This window comes from Choristoneura fumiferana, chromosome 15 (assembly GCF_025370935.1).
Source record: "Choristoneura fumiferana chromosome 15, NRCan_CFum_1, whole genome shotgun sequence".
Lineage (NCBI taxonomy): Eukaryota > Metazoa > Arthropoda > Insecta > Lepidoptera > Tortricidae > Choristoneura > Choristoneura fumiferana.
The window spans coordinates 16,074,580-16,092,966 of NC_133486.1; the positions used below are offsets into that span (position 1 = coordinate 16,074,580).

The following is an 18,387-nucleotide window of genomic DNA, read 5'->3' on the forward strand; positions in this document are numbered from 1 at the left end:
GCGCCTGCTAGATTCCACGAGCAAAGCATCGAAGAATGAACAAAGAAAAAAATACTACCAGTCTGAAGTCTGAAGAGCGCGGGTGTTAAAAAGTAGTAGGTACAGAATATAGTAGTAGTAGAGTGAGAGTATAAATCTGCCAAACTATAGGGATGCTAAACTAATGCAACCTGTTTACGAAGCATGTATGTTGTCCCGAAAAATAGGCCGTTCGTGATGGATGTGTGGTTGGGGCTGCGACGCCGCGCCTTGCGCCGCCCCGCCCGGCGCGCCGCGTGCCGCGTGCCGTGACCTGCCGCTTATTGCACCAAGAACATGCATGAGCATTGAGCTGACTCCTATTAAGCAGCTTTAATTTAGTTTTACACGAGCTAAGTAACAAACAAATATTGCTTGTGAGAATATCAGGCAGAAAGGCAGACTGAGCAGACTGCACGTTATAATGAAAGTTCCAGAATAATTATTATTAGTGAGATAATATAAATAAAAAAATAAATCATCTTACTCGATCACGGTCAGTTTTATGTAAGTATAAAAAAAAGTATTTTTCTATAATTTTAGTGAAAGAATTTTATAATTGGTTCAATAGCTCGTTAACAATTGATAAGATTTCTATTTTGTAAACAGATATTCAGCGAATAATAAAATTAATAAATTTTATTAATGTTTACATTGTTTATTACAATTATTTAAATCATCAGTACTGGACGGGAAATCATGTGTCTGAAGTATTTCATTTTTTGTGTGCATTGGCAGCATTGATGCAGTGACGTTTTAACTTGACGTTGACGTTGTCATTGTCAATGTCATTTCATTCGTCCGTCCAGGTCCGTCCCTATTCCTCAGTCAAAACAAACATTCGGATTTAGCATGGTTTCGTAAAAAAAATACACAAAAGATACCTTTACTTTATAATTTAAAACATATAAACAATCAAAATGTTCGCCAAACCTTATAAAGTGAAATCGAACAACAGCTTGAAGAACTCCGAGAAGTGAGTTCCCGCCTATACGAGTACCCGAAGAGTTTTCAGCTTGTTTCGTAACGGAATGTAATTTTTACAGAAAGCATTTGATACAGAGGATAGTGGACGAGTTCCCAGCTGCGACGGAGGAGTCGGCGAAGTCGCTAGTGCCTTTAAAGAGCAGCTGTGTCTGTATGAAGCTGGTGGTGCACTCGGGGGAGGCGGTGGACGTGTTCGTGGTGGACGGGGTGCCGCTGGTGCTGGGCGCGCGCGGGCGGCTGCTGCCCACCGTGTGCGCGCTGTGGCGGCTGCCCGCGCTGCTGCCCGCTCTCACCGTGCAGGCGCCCGTCCTGCCCAAGGTCTGCTCACTGGGTCACACTATTTACCGGCCCGGATAATACCGACATGGAAACGCATGTCATATTCAATCCATGACGGTATTATCCGGGCCGGGAAATAGTGTCACCTCACCCTGCTCACCCCCTTGTTCAATTTCAGCTTTTTTGCTTTATAGTAAGTGGTTGCTTTAGGTTAGCAAACATTATTGCCGATGACTCCTGACAGCAGTCAAGTGTACAGTGAGTGCAGCAGCATCCTACCAGGTGAACCACAAAGGACATACATGTGACATAGATATGGTACAAAATATTTTTACATAAATAAACTAGACAAAGTTTTATATATAATTTACCAATATATTTACTTAACAGATTAAGGTTTTTTTCTTAGAGTAGGCTTGAAGTTTTGAAGTTGGTGGGTTTGGGAAATTAAAGACACTCAGATGCAACATTTGAAGCAACCTAGGAAAATAATACTGATGTCTATGAACAAATTATAACATGATGTAGCCTATGTTTACCTTTAACGGAACTCCCAGTATTGTAGTGCATCGATAGATCATGGATGGAGCCGTCTACATCCTTGACTGTGAATAAGTACATAGTGAAAACATATACATTTTTTAAACCAGTACTGAACTGTTATTACAAATCCCAATAAGATAAGGTAACCTTAGACAACCCTATAAAACAAGCAAAATGTGGAATAATATTGGTTTCAAGTCAAGTCAAAAGATATTTATAATTTCAAAGTTGAAGACAAATAGATTTAATTTGATTACCTACAAATAATATTACTAGAGTTTACCTGCGGCTTCGCACCAGTAAACTATTCTGGTCTAGTTCTGGTGGTTCACTTTTATATAATATCATGTAACAAATCATATAATATAGATTAACAGCCTTATTCATAAAAAACCTTAATTGAGGTTTGATCGGTCTGTTACTTAGCAGACTGATTAAGCTTAATAGACGTTTGTCGAGAAGTATGATTCATAAACACTTGCTAGCAGTCTGCTAGTTGTTGAGCTGCTGATAGACGGATTAGACGCGTTATGTTGGCCACCTTGACAAATCAAAGACAAAAATGGCCTAATCTGATAATTAAAAAAAAAATTGACAGCAATGACAGCAAATTAGCAGGAAAAAAAATAAAAAGCGAGATGTTTGTTTTCCCGCCATTTCCGATTCGCATGTTTATGTTGTGCAAAAAACCATAATTATGTTAATCATCCTAATTTTTTTTCATATTTATTGTTAATTTATTGTTGCTAATTTAGAGGATTTTTAAATACAAATTCCTGAAAATAAATTTTCCAGTTTTTTTTTTAAATCTTTGCGTAGCCCTGCCTTCACTATAAATATCTTCGGTATGGTTTTTTGCTCTTGTCAAAGTCAGCTGTTCAAACTTGTGGCGGCCATTTTGTGACTTAGCAGGGAGATAAAGGAGGGTCTACGGTCCTCTAACTTTAGCAGAGCCTTGATCGACTGATTAGCGCTAACAGACGTTTATGAATCATGTTTTTTAGCATCGGGCCTTCAAGGAGCCTTCAAGGAGGCTCCAACTTTTTATGAATAAGGCTGTAAATGTGTGGTATTGTGTTGCAGATCCAGAACGGCGCCCCACTATACCTGCCGGGCGTGTGCGTGCCGGCGGGTGGCGCGGGCTTCCCCATGTTCGCGCGCGGGGCGCCGCTCGCCGCCGTCACCAGCGACAACGCCGCCGCCGCCGCCGTCGGCCTGGCCGCGCTCGCCTCCGGGGACATGCTGCTCAAGCTGGGGTGAGTGTGCCGCCAGCTGGGGGAGTGTGCTGCCGGCTGGGGGAGTGTGCTGCCGGCTGGGGAGTGTGCTGCCGGCCGGGGGAGTGTGCTGCCGGCCGGGGGAGTGTGCTGCCGGCTGGGGAGTGTGCTGCCGGCTAGGGGAGTGTGCTGCCGGCTAGGGGAGTGTGCTGCCGGCTGGGGAGTGTGCTGCCGGCCGGGGAGTGTGCTGCCGGCGGGGGGAGTGTGCTGCCGGCTGGGGGAGTGTGCTGCCGGCTGGGGGAGTGTGCTGCCGGCTGGGGAGTGTGCTGCCGGCCGGGGGAGTGTGCTGCCAGCTGGGGGAGTGTGCTGCCAGCTGGGGGAGTGTGCTGCCGGCGGGGGGAGTGTGCTGCCGGCCGGGGGAGTGTGCTGCCGGCCGGGGGAGTGTGCTGCCGGCTGGGGGAGTGTGCTGCCGGCCGGGGGAGTGTGCTGCCGGCCGGGGGAGTGTGCTGCCGGCTGGGGGAGTGTGCTGCCGGCCGGGGGAGTGTGCTGCCGGCCGGGGGAGTGTGCTGCCGGCTGGGGGAGTGTGCTGCCGGATGGGGAGTGTGCTGCCGGCTGGGGGAGTGTGCTGCCGGCCGGGGGAGTGTGCTGCCGGCCGGGGGAGTGTGCTGCCGGCCGGGGAGTGTGCTGCCGGCCGGGGGAGTGTGCTGCCGGCTGGGGGAGTGTGCTGCCGGCCGGGGGAGTGTGCTGCCGGCCGGGGAGTGTGCTGCCGGCTGGGGGAGTGTGCTGCCGGCCGGGGAGTGTGCTGCCGGCCGGGGAGTGTGCTGCCGGCCGGGGAGTGTGCTGCCGGCCGGGGGAGTGTGCTGCCGGCCGGGGGAGTGTGCTGCCGGCTGGGGGAGTGTGCTGCCGGCCGGGGGAGTGTGCTGCCGGCCGGGGGAGTGTGCTGCCGGCTGGGGGAGTGTGCTGCCGGATGGGGGAGTGTGCTGCCGGCCGGGGGAGTGTGCTGCCGGCCGGGGGAGTGTGCTGCCGGCCGGGGGAGTGTGCTGCCAGCTGGGGGAGTGTGCTGCCAGCTGGGGGAGTGTGCTGCCGGCTGGGGGAGTGTGCTGCCGGCTGGGGGAGTGTGCTGCCGGCCGGGGAGTGTGCTGCCGGCTGGGGGAGTGTGCTGCCGGCCGGGGGAGTGTGCTGCCGGCCGGGGAGTGTGCTGCCGGCCGGGGGAGTGTGCTGCCGGCCGGGGGAGTGTGCTGCCGGCCGGGGGAGTGAGCTGCCGGCCGGGGGAGTGTGCTGCCGGCTGGGGGAGTGTGCTGCCGGCTGGGGGAGTGTGCTGCCGGCTGGGGGAGTGTGCTGCCGGCTGGGGGAGTGCGCTGCCGGCTGGGGGAGTGTGCTGCCGGCCGGGGGAGTGTGCTGCCGGCCGGGGGAGTGTGCTGCCGGCCGGGGGTGTGCTGCCGGCTGGGGAGTGTGCTGCCGGCTGGGGGAGTGTGCTGCCGGCGAGCTACCCGCTGGGGTGAATGTGCTGCCAGCGGGGCGCGGACCACTAGCGATATGGTCGCCGCACCTACTGTTAGGCAACGCGGTTTTACGTATGCTAGCTCAAATATTTCTTTATGATTTTGTGTTGATATTACAATATCTTGATTCCAGTGGCGTGTGCTTGGATGTCCTGCACTGGGTGGGCGACCAGCTGTGCCGCGACCCCAAGTTCGGCAAGCTGGAGCGGCCGCGCCTGCCGCCGCCCGCCCACCCCGCCCTCGCCGCCCTCGCCGCCCTCGCAGCGCGCCCCGACCCCAGCGAGCGGCTCGCTGCAGAAGTGCAACAGGTTGCTTTCTATGCATGTGTATATTATTATAAATAATCCGCTTGTGTTTTAAGAAAAAATAGTACCTTTTCCTTCAAAATGCACTTATTTAATTTTACGATACAAATGTTTTAAAACAGTTTGCACAGAGGCGTCTTTACCTATAGTGCAGGGTGTGCGTTGCACACGGGCGCGGCGGTCCTAGGGGCGCCGAGCGCCGCTCGCTACGGACGTTGGCCGGCCGCGGCGCTTTCAATGAGCAACGTAAAATAAAAAGAGCTCTGCTTTGCATACATTTTGTATAGCATCTGGAGCTCTTCTTATATTTGTTGAATTGGTTTGTTAGATCAGTTTCCCAGAATCGTTATTTCTTATTTTCACAGTAGCGGATAACCAAATCAAAATCGACCAAGACACAGTGACGATGGAGCTCCGTGTTTTGTGTAGTTTTGGCCCTTCGGGCCGATGCAAACTTAACATAACCTAAACCTACCTACGTTTCTGTATTGCAACGTCGATACTGCAACGATATTTCAGCTACACATCCAGCACGGCGGGAAGGAAGAGTGGCCGAGCCTGGGCGGGCGCGCCGCGCAGCCCGTGCCACAGATGCCGCAAGAGACGCAAGTGACTAAAGTGCCGCAAGTGCCGCACGCTCCGCGCGTGTTGGACGACGCGCCTGCGCCGGCGCAGCAGGATGACAGCTGGATGGGTCAGTAAACCTGCGTTTCCACCAGAAATGTTTTTTTTTTATTATGAGAGGGACGCAACGAGCAAGCGGGTCATCTGATTGGGAAATGATCACCGCCGCCCATGAGTACCAACTACGCAAGAAGTCATTGGTCCGTTGCCGGCCTTTTGAAGAAAATATAAGCCCTTTTCTTGAAAGCCCCGATATCTATGTTGTCAGGAAACACTGCTGGCGAAAGTTGATTCCACAATTCTGCCCTCCAAAGCCAAAAGGCGCTATCTCAGAAAAAAACGCTTTTCTATCATTTACAATTTACACCATGTGATGCAGAATGTTTTTAAGAATAACCCAAAAGATTTTTTTTTTGAGATAGCGCCTTTTGGCTTAAGAGGGCAGAATTTCACTACGCGGCAGGAAATGCCGAAGGAAACGCCCAGTGGTAGATTGCCATTCATCAAGATGATGTCGATGAAATTTAGACTATCGGCGGGAGGTGCGATTGTGGAATTTCGAATAATTCTTCAAATGTGGGAGGATGCATTGCTAAGAATGTTTGTCATGTCATGAACCAATCGAAACCGAAAGAGCGTACTCCTACCTTAAAGGCCGGCAACGCACTTGTGACTTCTGGTGTTGCAGGTGTCCATGGGCGACGGTAATCGCTTACCATCAGGCGATCTGCCTGCTCGTTTGCCCCCCATACCATAAAAAATAAAAAAACGCTTTATGTACCTACCCTCACTCCGCTCAGCTGTTTCTATTAGAGCTGCGCTGAGCGCGGTAGGTAAATGAAGCCTTTCTATTGGCTAATGACTAACGCATTCCTCCCAACACGTCCTCCCACATCTCTGGTGGGAAGTGGGGACGCAGCCAATGTGTATTCCGCAAGGCAAGGATATACCTAACGCAATTACCTAGAATAAATGGTTAACTTTTTTATAAAATAGGGATATGAGACAGTCTGAGACACTAGATAATTTAGTTTGGATACCATATGGAAAAAAAAAATTATGACACTTTTAACCTGTCCTCTCCCAGAGGCACAAATTTGTACCCAAATTCCTTTGATCCTGTTATCCTGGGAGATGGCATTAATGGCACGCTCTACGCATTCCCGAGGAAAAGGAGTTTGACAGACAAATTCCGTTCTTACAAGCTTTTCTTTAGCACGCCCTGTTTATTTATTTGGGTCAAATCTTGAAAGCTAAATTTAACCCACTTCTAGCGGTCCAGTTCAATTGACTTGAAATTTGTTAAGTTTGAATTGATTTGTAAATTTGGTGACAATACAATAATCTGGTAGTGACATCTTGGTGGTCCTGCCAGGATCGTTTCCGCAGGAGGGATCTCCTCAATGGTGAATAGTACCATCAGTCAAATAAGTGGTTTATCAAATTTTAAACAAGTTCCTATCAAATGAATAAGTCGCTAAAGTCGAACTTTCAAGTTGACAGACACGTCTATTGGCATTATTGTTTTATGGCATGCAAACGATTATCAACTTTAGGGTGAAAGACCACATATTTGGGTGATTAGTTAATTAATTAATAGTTAATTATTAGTTAATTTAAGCTGTTTGTTTTCCGAATAAAATAAAATAAAATAATAAAATATTTGGGTGATAGTACCGACTTGAAATTTGATACGGATATGCATTTAAAATGACAATGCAAGTACAGTCAGCAAAAAAGCTTGTATTCAAAACGAAATTTTTAACAGAAACTTATTTTGATTTGAGGTACTGAGTTGAAAACTTAAGTTTTATCCCGCTTTCCCACAGATGGCGCGGAGTGTGGGACGGCGGGCGCTAGCGCGGGCGGGGGCGGGGGCGGGGGCGCGGGCGGGGCCGTCCCCACCGACATGGACGAGCTGCTGCAGTGGACTCTGGTCAGCTTCATCAAGCAGCACGCCAAGAGCATCGAGCTGCCGCTGAGGGCCAGCCTGCTCTACAGGTGCACAGACATACTTCAACTAGAGTGTACCCGCGCCTTCGCACAACTAAACTATTCTATCTGTGGCACATCCCACGAAGCTATAAGTTACAATTTACAAGCGGTAGTCTATCTTTTCAATGCATACTGTTAAGAAAAGACTACCGCTTGTAAATTGTAACTTGTAGCTTCGAGAAACAGGGCACTGGTAGTTACAATTAAAATGCCGGGGTTTTACAAAATTCCTCTGGGAATTCCCGAAATTTATATCGTGGTCTTCATTGAGGTTGTGTTAAGAACAACTGTCCACAATTTCAACTCTAAACCCAGCGGTTGAAATGTCAATATTTTTATCCCCATCCCGTGGGAATATCGGGATAACAAGTAGCCTTATGTGTTATTCCAGACGTGCATCTACCTACATACCAAATTTCATGACTGAGCCCAAAGGTTGTTATTTTGAGATTTTATCCCTATCCCGTGGGAATATCGGAATAAAAAGTAGCCTATGTGTTATTCCAAATGTCCAGCTACCTACATACCAAATTTCATCCATATCCGTCCAGCCGTTTTAGCGTGAAGAAGTATCAAACATACACACAAACTTTCTCATTTATAATATTAGTAGGATTTATACTTCAAAGGTTTAAGCAAATGTTTAAATAGTTTAATGGGGGAATTTCATTATAGAGTCTGTTTTTTAGGTTTTTAACGACCATATAAGTAAAAGGGAGGTGTGGAGATCAAGAGGAGAGGCCTTTGCCCAGCATTGGGACACTATTGTAGGCTAGTAAAAAAAAAGTAAAACGAGTGTATGAAAACTCTAAACACAAGTGATTTTTTTCGGCGATTCCATAAAAAAAGTCGATCACGTTTAAGACTTGTAATTTTCTCACTTACGCCAGTAAGAAATTACAATAAGCTAGTTATATGAGCGTCTAATTTGCTTTACCGTAAAGTTAGTTTTAGTGTCATAAGTTTGTTACGTGAGTGAAACTTGTGAGTGTAAAGGGCTATCGCTGTCGCTTGTGGTCGCAGGAACTACCTGCTGCCGCTGTGTCCGGCGGACCGCACGCTCGACGTCAAGAAGACTTCCTACAAAAAAGTCGGCAAGTTTTTGGAAGCCATGCAAAAGGTAACAACGTTTCAGTATAAATTAACATTTAAACTTATATCATCATCATCATGTCAAGAAAGACGTCCACTGCTGGACATAGGCCTCCCCCAAAAACTTGTTTATTTTTGAAAAATAGGTAATTAACCGGACGAGCGCAAAGCGCGTTTCAGCTAGGGCAAAAAATATTTTGTGTACATATCTGGTCGACTGTTCTTGTCTATGTGCGCATTTCTCAACCAATTTTGTCAAATTTTGTGAGCAGGTTTTTTTAGTCGATTCAGTTTTTTTTTTACTAATTCTTCAATTCACCGGCATAGTATCTATTCTTTATTTTTTTAGCATTAGTAAGAAGTTAACGATTTTGACGTGTTTTTTATTGAAAAACACTTTCAGTAAATAGTAATAATTAGCAAGGACATATGATCATTTACATGCTTTTGGTATCGTAAGTAATAGTTACTGTTTTTTAATAAACCTTTTTCAATAAAAAGCCTCGTCAAGGTTGTTTACCCTTTTCTAATTCTAAAAAAACGAAGTAGGCATATGTATACGAGTAACGATTTGATGACAGAGGTTGTGTCACTTGCACCGAATGTGTTTAACGCATTAATTACCACCGACGCACATATGAGTTTCCAGAACTTCACCCAATGCCCCTATCAAAATTATTCATACATCTTGAGCGCACATGTATGTCGGTAGCGCACCTGTGGAAGTCAGGTGACTGTATGCGTTAATACAAGCTTGCGCGATGGGTCGTCAGGAGGGGCTGCTGGAGGTGCGCGAGGTGGAGAAGGGCGTGGACGCCGTGGTGGCGCTGAGCGCGGCGCACCCGCGCGTGCGCGCCCACGCCCCGCCCGCCGCCCCCGCCGCCCCGCGCCCCCGGCCGCCCCCGCCGCGCCCGCGGACGATGATGTGGAGTACACGCCGCCGCAGGTGCGGGAGATGTTCGCCGTCACCGCCGCCGTAGCCGACCTCTTCGCGCCGCTCAAGTCAGTAATAATAGTACATTACTGTAGAGGCCGGGAAGTAGGGGGTTGCCGGCCAAGCGGATTAGGGATGCGAGGCCGGCAACCCCACGTTCCGGCCGAGGCTTATATAGTGCTTTTCTCGAACATGACATGAAATAAAATAAAAAAACAAGTAATGAAGCATGGCGGGACGCTAGTCTGGTCGCGGTGTTGCGTGCGCGCGTGTCGCGCTGGCTGCTGGCGGCGGACAAGGGCGGTGCTGCTGTGGCTGGCGGAGGTGCCAGAGAGCGCGCGTTGAAACAAAAGACGGTCGTATTGCCGGCCATCGGCCTGCAAAGTTGTATGAAATCTCTTTGCAGGCCGCTAGAGTGACGAGCCGCCGCAGCGCCTGCAGCGCGATACTTCTCAGTCTATTATTTGTAACACAATGTCAATATTTCATGTCATGTTTGAGAAAAAAATATTTATTCAATAGTTAATTTACGAGTTATATATTAGAAATAATACAATGATTTAAAAGTACAAACTATATTCAGCGTCACAATACTTGGCCCACTCTACATACTAAATAACCTATTGCTGCATACATTTGAGGGCCAGGTTTTTTGCCGCTCACTATGTTAAAACGGAAAGCGACTCAGTTTATGCCTGCGCCTTGCAGAACAAAGTCTCTTGGCTAACAGTCGCTGTTTTTCAGTCGCCCATAAACCATAACCATATAAATAACGCATTACCATCGATTCACATGCGCATACACACACACGCATGTGTGCCCGCTCGGCCACACGTAACGTATTCTCGCTCTAATGTTATTGTGTCGGTCGTGGTGATGGTGGTGATGGTGGTGGTGGTTACAGGAAGGGCGCCACACTGACGGCGGCGGAGGCGCGCGCCGCCCTCACGCAGTACGTCCAGACGAGGGGACTGACGAGCGCACACCAGAAGGGCGCCGTCACGCTCGACGCCGTGCTCGCCCGCGTCTTGAACGGGAACGAACAGGTAGCGAGAGTTGCGGGTTGCGGGTGGTAGGGCCTAGTGCAGGGTCCGTCCGGATCGCTACCACCATCTTACTCGTTAATCCTACCGCCGAGCAGCAGTGCTGTTGTGTTCCGGTGAGGAGAGTAAGACAGCCGGTGAAATTACTGGCACAAGAGGCATTCTACCTTAGCCCTCTAGGTTGGTAACGCACCTGGTGTTGCGGGTGTCCGTGGGCAGTGGTGATCACTTACGATCAGGTGACCCATTTGCTCGTTTACCTTCCTTTGTCATAAAAAAATAACCGGGGGACGCAAGTAGCGAGTTGGCGTTCTAAGGCTGCGTTCCCACCAGAGATGTGCGAGAAATGTTTTTCATGAACCAATAGAAACGCTTCATTTAGTTATCGCCTCGCGCCTAGCGTTTCTATTGGTTCAGGACAAACACATTCGTCGCAACGCACCAAACGCGGGTTCCTCGTCCTCGGGTGATGTCAGCGCTGGATGTTTGTGGAGCATGCCCCGCCTAGCACCTGGCACTTAGCCTCTCTGTTTGCGTGCCAATAGTTGGCAAAATGTGTCATCATCATCATCCCAGCCTATATACGTCCCACTGCTGGGCACAGGCCTCTCAGGATGAGGCAAAATGTGTGCGACTACTTGATATGCTAAGACACCACAAATGTACCATCAGATAAATGATGGTGGTAACAATCCGGGCAACCTTGCACAAGGTCCTATCACCTGCTTAGTAGTAATAGTTGACAAAATGCGACTTTTTGCTTACTTTTTGTTGACTTTTGCCTGGTCTTCCGACGAGATCACCAGTATATAGATCTTAAATGCTGTATTTCTAATCTATCTATCTATATGTCATGACAAACATATTCCTCGCAACACAATTATTTAATAAAGGGAATCAACAGATGGCAATATGATTATGAAAATAGTGACATATAGCCAATTACAGGATCACACAGATAGTTTCAAAATACATCCTCGCACATCTCTGGTGGAAACGCAGCCTTATGTCGAAGCGAGACCATTTCGGGCACACACAAATATTAACCATTTCTTGTATAGGTTTTTTGTATTTTATTGACCTATTTGTCTGTGTTCCCGTGTCAGGAGAGCGTGAGGTGGGACGCGCTGATGCTGGGAGTGCAGGCGCGCATGACGCCCTGCACCGAGATGCGCTTCGCAGACGGCTCCTGCAGCCTCACCCGCGCCAGGCTCGAGCCCATCAAGATGCAGGTCGTCACCCGCAGCGGGAACAAGAAGGTACCGCCCCCCCCTTCGCCGACGGCTCCTGCAGCCTCACCCGCGCCAGGCTCGAGCCCATCAAGATGCAGGTCGTCACCCGCAGCGGGAACAAGAAGGTACCGCCCCTCCTGCAGCCTCACCCGCGCCAGGCTCGAGCCCATCAAGATGCAGGTCGTCACCCGCAGCGGGAACAAGAAGGTACCGCCCCCCCCTTCGCCGACGGCTCCTGCAGCCTCACCCGCGCCAGGCTCGAGCCCATCAAGATGCAGGTCGTCACCCGCAGCGGGAACAAGAAGGTACCGCCCCCCCCTTCGCCGACGGCTCCTGCAGCCTCACCCGCGCCAGGCTCGAGCCCATCAAGATGCAGGTCGTCACCCGCAGCGGGAACAAGAAGGTACCGCCCCCCCCCCCCCGCATGATCGCGAATATTTTTCCTATCTGTTACCACTAATTAAGTAATTGTTGGTAACTACTGGGAAAAAAATGGTCTTTTATGCTGAGGCGGGACCATTTCGGGCACAAGAAAATAAATAAGTATTTTTATTTATTTTTTATATTTTGTATTCTCATTTTATTATTTTACTTTATAATTATTATGTTTTCTTGCTGTATCTATTATTTATAATTGTGTGTCCCCAAATATATATATTTTTTTTCATTTTCATTTGCATATACTGTAACTGTACGATCGATCTGATGAAAATCGTGACGATTGATCGTAAAGAGCAATATATTGTCGATTCATCGTTACGATATTAATGATTGCATGGGATTTTGCTGCGATCTCCGACGTCGTCTTCGATGAAGTAAATCGTTAACGATCTTGACATACACTATCGATTAGATAGATAGATAGATAGAATCTTTATTCAAAACAGCATACAAAGCTCAAAGTACAATAGAAAATATACAATAATACCTTTTAACTTAAAACTAGCATCAAAATAAAGTTCACTTATTATTGTTTAAATTGATAAATTGAGAGCCCTGCGACGATGTCTAGAATAGGCGCTGACTCAGCATATACTGCAGTAACCTGCAGTGCTGATATTCTGTCAGAAACCCATGGTGTTCGCTGTACAAGGCAATCAGTCTGTGCCTCTTTAATTATTCCATATGAAGGATTTACTTCTAAAAAAGGGACAAACAATGACAGAACCAACTTATTACATATTACAAATCAAAAAACAATGTTTGTGAGCCAAAACAGTTATACAGTTAAGCATCGAACCGGCTAACAATGAAAACATCTGTGAAAAATGATGGCAGTGTCTAATCGACACAAATATACATATATACATACATTCGACAAAAAGAAATAGAAAATCACACAGATTCAGATTCATTGTAAGGATAACAACTCTTTATATTCGTCGTTTCGATCAGTCTGAAGCGACGGTTCGTACAGACAAATCGTACCGTGTACGGGGCCCTTAAGTTTGTGTGTTTTGTCGTTAGGTGACGCTGGTGTCGAACCTGGAGTCGTTCGGGTTCGCGCTGGGCGAGCTGGCGCGCGCCTGGCAGCGCGGGGCCGCCGCCGCCGCCGGCGTCACGCGCGCGCCCGGCGCCCGCGCAGACCAGATACTGCTGCAGGGGGACCAGGTAACAAACAACTATGGATTTATAAACAACTACCGCTTGCCTGTTGCCCAAGACTCCGTTCGGGTAGACTTATATCGCTATCCCGTGGGAACTATGCAATTTTCCGGGATCAGTCTGAAGCGACGGTTCAGTCGATCCAGAGATTACTACAACCTCTCTACCTAGTATATTACGGGGCTGTTTCACCATCTCTTGATTAGTGTTAACTGACGGTTAGGTGTGATGCCGTCTCTATTTGTTTTGTTCGAATAGACGGAGACGGCATCACATTTAACCGTCGGTTAACACTAATCAATGGATGGTGAAACGGCCCTTAAGTAGTATAGATTACTCACCCGCGGCCTTACGATAGAGCGTCCATGCAACAAATGTGTTTAGTGATGTCCCTGAGGAAAGTTTCCATAATCGCGGAATTTTAATAGGAGAATTTAGGAAACTTCTCACAATTTTGCACGGGGATAGAAACTCCCGTTTCTTTAATTTAAATTTCCTATAAATCTTGTGAAAATCTGCAGAAATTTCCAAGAATTTTCAAACTTTTTCCTCCTCCACCTCCACACGTAAGAACACGCCCAAATCACACAAACCCACTCACATCAATCCACTGACGCGTTTCGAACTCAACCAGAGTTCATCTTCAGACCAACACCATGCTGCTATAAAGTGCTGGCAGCATGGTGAATGGTTATGTGTGGAGATGGAGAAGCTGCATGAACACACATTTGTTGTGTAGACGTAGCGTATCGTAAGATCGCAGGTGAGCAAAGTAATTATTCATAGTTTATTGATATGAACCTCCACACGTAATCTTTAAAAAATAAATGTTTGGCACCACATAATCCTCAAATGTATTTAATTTAATTGCGGTTTCACCACCCATTAATTAATTTTAACTGACAAATGACGATGACAGGTGATGACGTCTCCGTCTATTTGAAGAAAACAAACAGTGACAGCATCACATTTTTATCTGTCAGTTAAAATTAATCAATGATTGGTGAAACAGGGGGTTAATAAAGTTTTTTTTTAGCCGAGGATCAAGTGTGCCGGTGGGACTGCCAGCCTAATTGGAAGACTTTTTTTTATTTACACTTACATTGATGTGCTTTTCAGTTCCATTATTTCTATAGAATCTTCTACTTTAGTTCCACTTGTAATAGGCTAGCTAGACGACTAAAAAACTGTTTAGTTTGTCAGTTAGATAATTAAAAAATGAGGATACAGTGCTTAGAAGTTTCGAGTGAAGTCACTATATGGTACGATTTTTACCTAATAGAAACGTCACAAGCCCCCACTCCGGAAGTTTGATGATCTCTTCACCTATTAACTTTTTTGATTGATTAAATTGATAAACCAAAAAATGTGTGTCCCATATTTTTCTATAATCTTACTGTCGGACTAAATATAATGATATATTTTTAACCCAGTGGTCATCCCTATTGTGGTTGTAATTGAGTTGTTTATTAATTATTATTGTAATTGCAGACTTACTTTGTGGCTCGGCTGCTTGTGGAGAAGTATGGGCTGCCCAAGAAGTTTGTAGAAGGAGCGGACAAGGCCCTCAAGAAAAAAAAAGGAACCTAATTTAAGCTAGATAATCAAATTAGATAAATTCAAAAATCAATAACAAATTCTATGATGAGTGACTCAGTGATATTATCTGTGTAAGAATGGTTATAAATAAAATGAACTGAACTTCCTAAAGTTATCTATTTATTAATTCTCTTATCCTATTTATAATTAATTTCACAATATATGTATCCTTATTTTATCCACTTTAGATTTAATATATGGCAGCTTTTGTATATACAGCTAAAACATTCATAGCAAAAATATTTTTCGACTTCTTAGTAGATTTCTTTTGATTTTATTGGCAATTGGAAGACATTTAAGACTAAACACGTTTCATGAGTATCATTAATATCACTTAAATAGAAATACAATAGAAAACATTATCCAATATTTTGCACACATTAGTAAACTTACTTCCAAAACTAGTGGAATTCTGGACCTCAAAATAATCCTTAGACAAGGAACAGCAGGAGACCATCACAAATAATTTCTTTCTGCTACACAATACTATGCTGCATTTGCAAAATATACACTAATGGCAAAAAATAATCCAATTACAGTAATTGCAACCTGAAATAATTCTTTCAGTAACATAATGTACAATATTTATATAATTTTTATTAAATTTATTCACTATTCTAGGTTTAGGGTGGGTTGTGTCCGTTTCTCAATTATAATACAATTAAAATAATATAAAATCAATAATACAAACCTGGTCCAATTGTATCCAACACCGAGGTACTGGAATGGAAGCTTATACACTTGCACTAGTTGCACTATACTACATACGGTAACTAACTTACAGACATACATAGCCAAATGCTATGTTGATAAAAATATAGCTTTAAAATACCACAACCAATAGAAGCTTTACTGAATCACTGATTCAAAAATATCAAAGTAACAAACAACTAATATATCAAACTAAACAAGGAACCACTAACTTCAAAACCACTACACTATATTGCAAAAAAACTAAATTTAAGCCTACTAGCAATAAGGGTTAGTTTATTTTAGATTTTTGTTGAACTCATGAATTTGAATGGGGTCTTGAAGGGCAGCAGAGATTTCCTGCCTTTCCTCCTGGCGTCCGGGGCTACTGGCGTCTCCGCCAAGCTCTGCCTGATGCTGGCGCGTGTTCTCTCAGAGATGCTGCCGTCGCCCGCCCTGCTCGAGGCCTCCACGCTCCACTGGCTCCTGCCAGGGGCGAGGGATATTCGCGACGTGTTGGACCCTTTAGATGTGAGACTTGACTTGGATGGCGTCTTTCTAAGGTTGTACTTAGTATTTGTGACATCTGAGAACACATTTTGACCAATCTTGGCTTGTTTGGAAGGTGAGGAATGGCTCCAGGGCACAGCTGCCCTCTTCTCTGATGTTACCTTTTCTGGATCCAAATATTTGAACTTGGCAATGTCTTTGAACACCTTTTCCTCCTGCCGCGGCACTTGGTACCCCTCTTTGTCCACATTTTCCAACTCGTAGAAGGTCAGGGTGACACTGTCATCACTTTCCACAAAGGGGTTGACCGGTGTAAAATGGACTTTCCTGGCAGGCTCAGGGAACAAGTTGCGAGGCATGTTGTCTTTAGTGATCTTGGAGGCTGTTATTATCATGCTGCCATCACCATTGTCGGCAGACAGGGAGCTGTCCAGATCCTCATAATGAAATGTTTTCCTGCGAGTTTTGAGGCGGACCGAGCTGGTCCGCGTGTGGCGCCGCGACACCCACGCCGACCGCTCGTCCGCCTGGCTCATCATAGCCGGCAGGGTGATACCATTGCTGCCTCCACATGCAGCATCTCGTGACTCATTCAAGGGAATAATTTTAGCAGCAGGGCTGTTTAATATCTCCTTAGCGATAAGATCTCTCTCCCTCTTATTCAGAGACTCCTCCCTTTGTCTCAGTGAGATGAGGCGAGACATCCATTGCTGGCTCAGAGTGTTTTCAGACACTTTTTGGGCAGTGTTGTAGGTCTCCAGAGCTCCACTGATTGCTTTTCGGCTGCGGGGAACAAACCCAGGAAGCTCCAGTGCCAAGGCCGCTACTGTAGGGGAAATAGAGCTCACAGGGGAATTTGATTCTTCCACTTCTAATTTCTTGAACTTTTTAGGAGTAATATTACAGTAAATAGGGCTCTCTTGGGTCTTGGTCGGCCTGGGGGCCGGTTTTACAGTCTTGCACAATTCTACAACCTTCTCTGAATCACATTTGTTCACCGCAGAAGAGTATTCTACCGACACAAGTATGTCACTTAAGCACTGAGGCGCCGGGAAAGTCTCAATGTTGGCAAGGACAGTGGGATGGTACAGGATGACGTCGGCGTCGAGGTTCGCGTTCTTGTCATCCGCGAGGAAGCTAATGATCTGAAGGAGGTCATCACTGTAGTGGGAGCGAGAGTCGTGAGTCCCGGGCGCGGCGCACAGCGCCCGCAGCAGGGCGGCCAGCTGGCACCACGCGGGCTCGGGCGGCGCCCCCGGCTCGCAGCAGTGCAGGCGCACGGCGCCGCGCGCGGTCACCAGCAGCCCGGCGGGCGCCAGACGCGGCCGCAGTACCGCCAGGCGCGCGTCGCGCAGCGCCCGCAGCGCACGCGCCAGCTGCAGCAGCGCGTGCCACACGAAGCCCTCCGCCAGACGCCGCCCCTGCGCCTCGCACTGCGCCAGCAGCTCGGCGGCCGAGCGCCACTCGCCGAACTCCAGCACGAAGTACAGCGTGCGCGTGGGCGCGTGCAGCACCGTGTCGTGCACCCGCAGGAGCGCCGCCGCGCGCGCTCGCGCTCCGTTGATCGCCCGAGCGTCGGCCGCGACGCTATGAATCTGCTCAGTCGAGTACGCGGAGCAATCGTAAGCCTTCCACGCGAATATGTCGTTGGTGACCTTGTGCCGCACTTTGTAGAACGTGCCGCCGCACAGAACATCTAAAACTTGATAGTCCTGTAGTTTCCCCGACATAATTGTGCGAATTTATGTTAAAAATATTGGAATTTACATTTTGCAACCGAAACAAAGCCGACGAACTTTTGAAATCACCAGACGGTTAGGATAATAGTGATGAACGTACGGATGATGGCGTTCCACGTTGTCGATAAATTCGATAAAATAGAACGTCAATATTACACGTGGTATTTTTTTAGCTTTTACTTATACATCAATTTCAGTCCATTATTCGGATATACAGTGAATATAACGAAAATCAGAAATTTGGATGGCTTGAGATTTATTGTAAAAAAAGATATCTAATATTTTTACTATACCTACGCCCCAATGGGCAATCCGAGACGACAGCTACAGTCACCATGTTTGCTATCATTCTTAGAAATAAAATTATAAGCCTTAATGTAACGTTAGCTACTTACTACACTAGTAAGTGGCTCGTCTGATAGTATAGTAAATAATAAGATAACCATATCCGTAAATTACGGACAGTTGCAACACAC

General features: G+C 46.9%; 2 protein-coding genes across 2 annotated transcripts; one reads left to right on the plus strand and one right to left on the minus strand.

Annotated features, from left to right (window-relative positions):
* Positions 1-815: 815 nt before the first annotated feature.
* Positions 816-15,083, plus strand: eIF2D (eukaryotic translation initiation factor 2D). The gene is given in 13 exon segments (XM_074098192.1): positions 816-994; positions 1,065-1,323; positions 2,911-3,083; positions 4,677-4,851; positions 5,368-5,542; positions 7,302-7,473; positions 8,491-8,587; positions 9,333-9,419; positions 9,422-9,561; positions 10,398-10,539; positions 11,643-11,795; positions 13,236-13,379; positions 14,865-15,083. Coding segments are annotated over 13 exon segments (1,872 nt in total). The 5' UTR covers positions 816-938; the 3' UTR covers positions 14,964-15,083.
* On the minus strand, positions 15,081-18,300 carry LOC141435501 (uncharacterized). Its single transcript, XM_074098191.1, has one exon. It carries the CDS (start codon positions 17,900-17,902, stop codon positions 15,965-15,967), a length of 1,938 nt encoding a protein of 645 aa, XP_073954292.1. The 5' UTR covers positions 17,903-18,300; the 3' UTR covers positions 15,081-15,964.
* Positions 18,301-18,387: the final 87 nt, after the last annotated feature.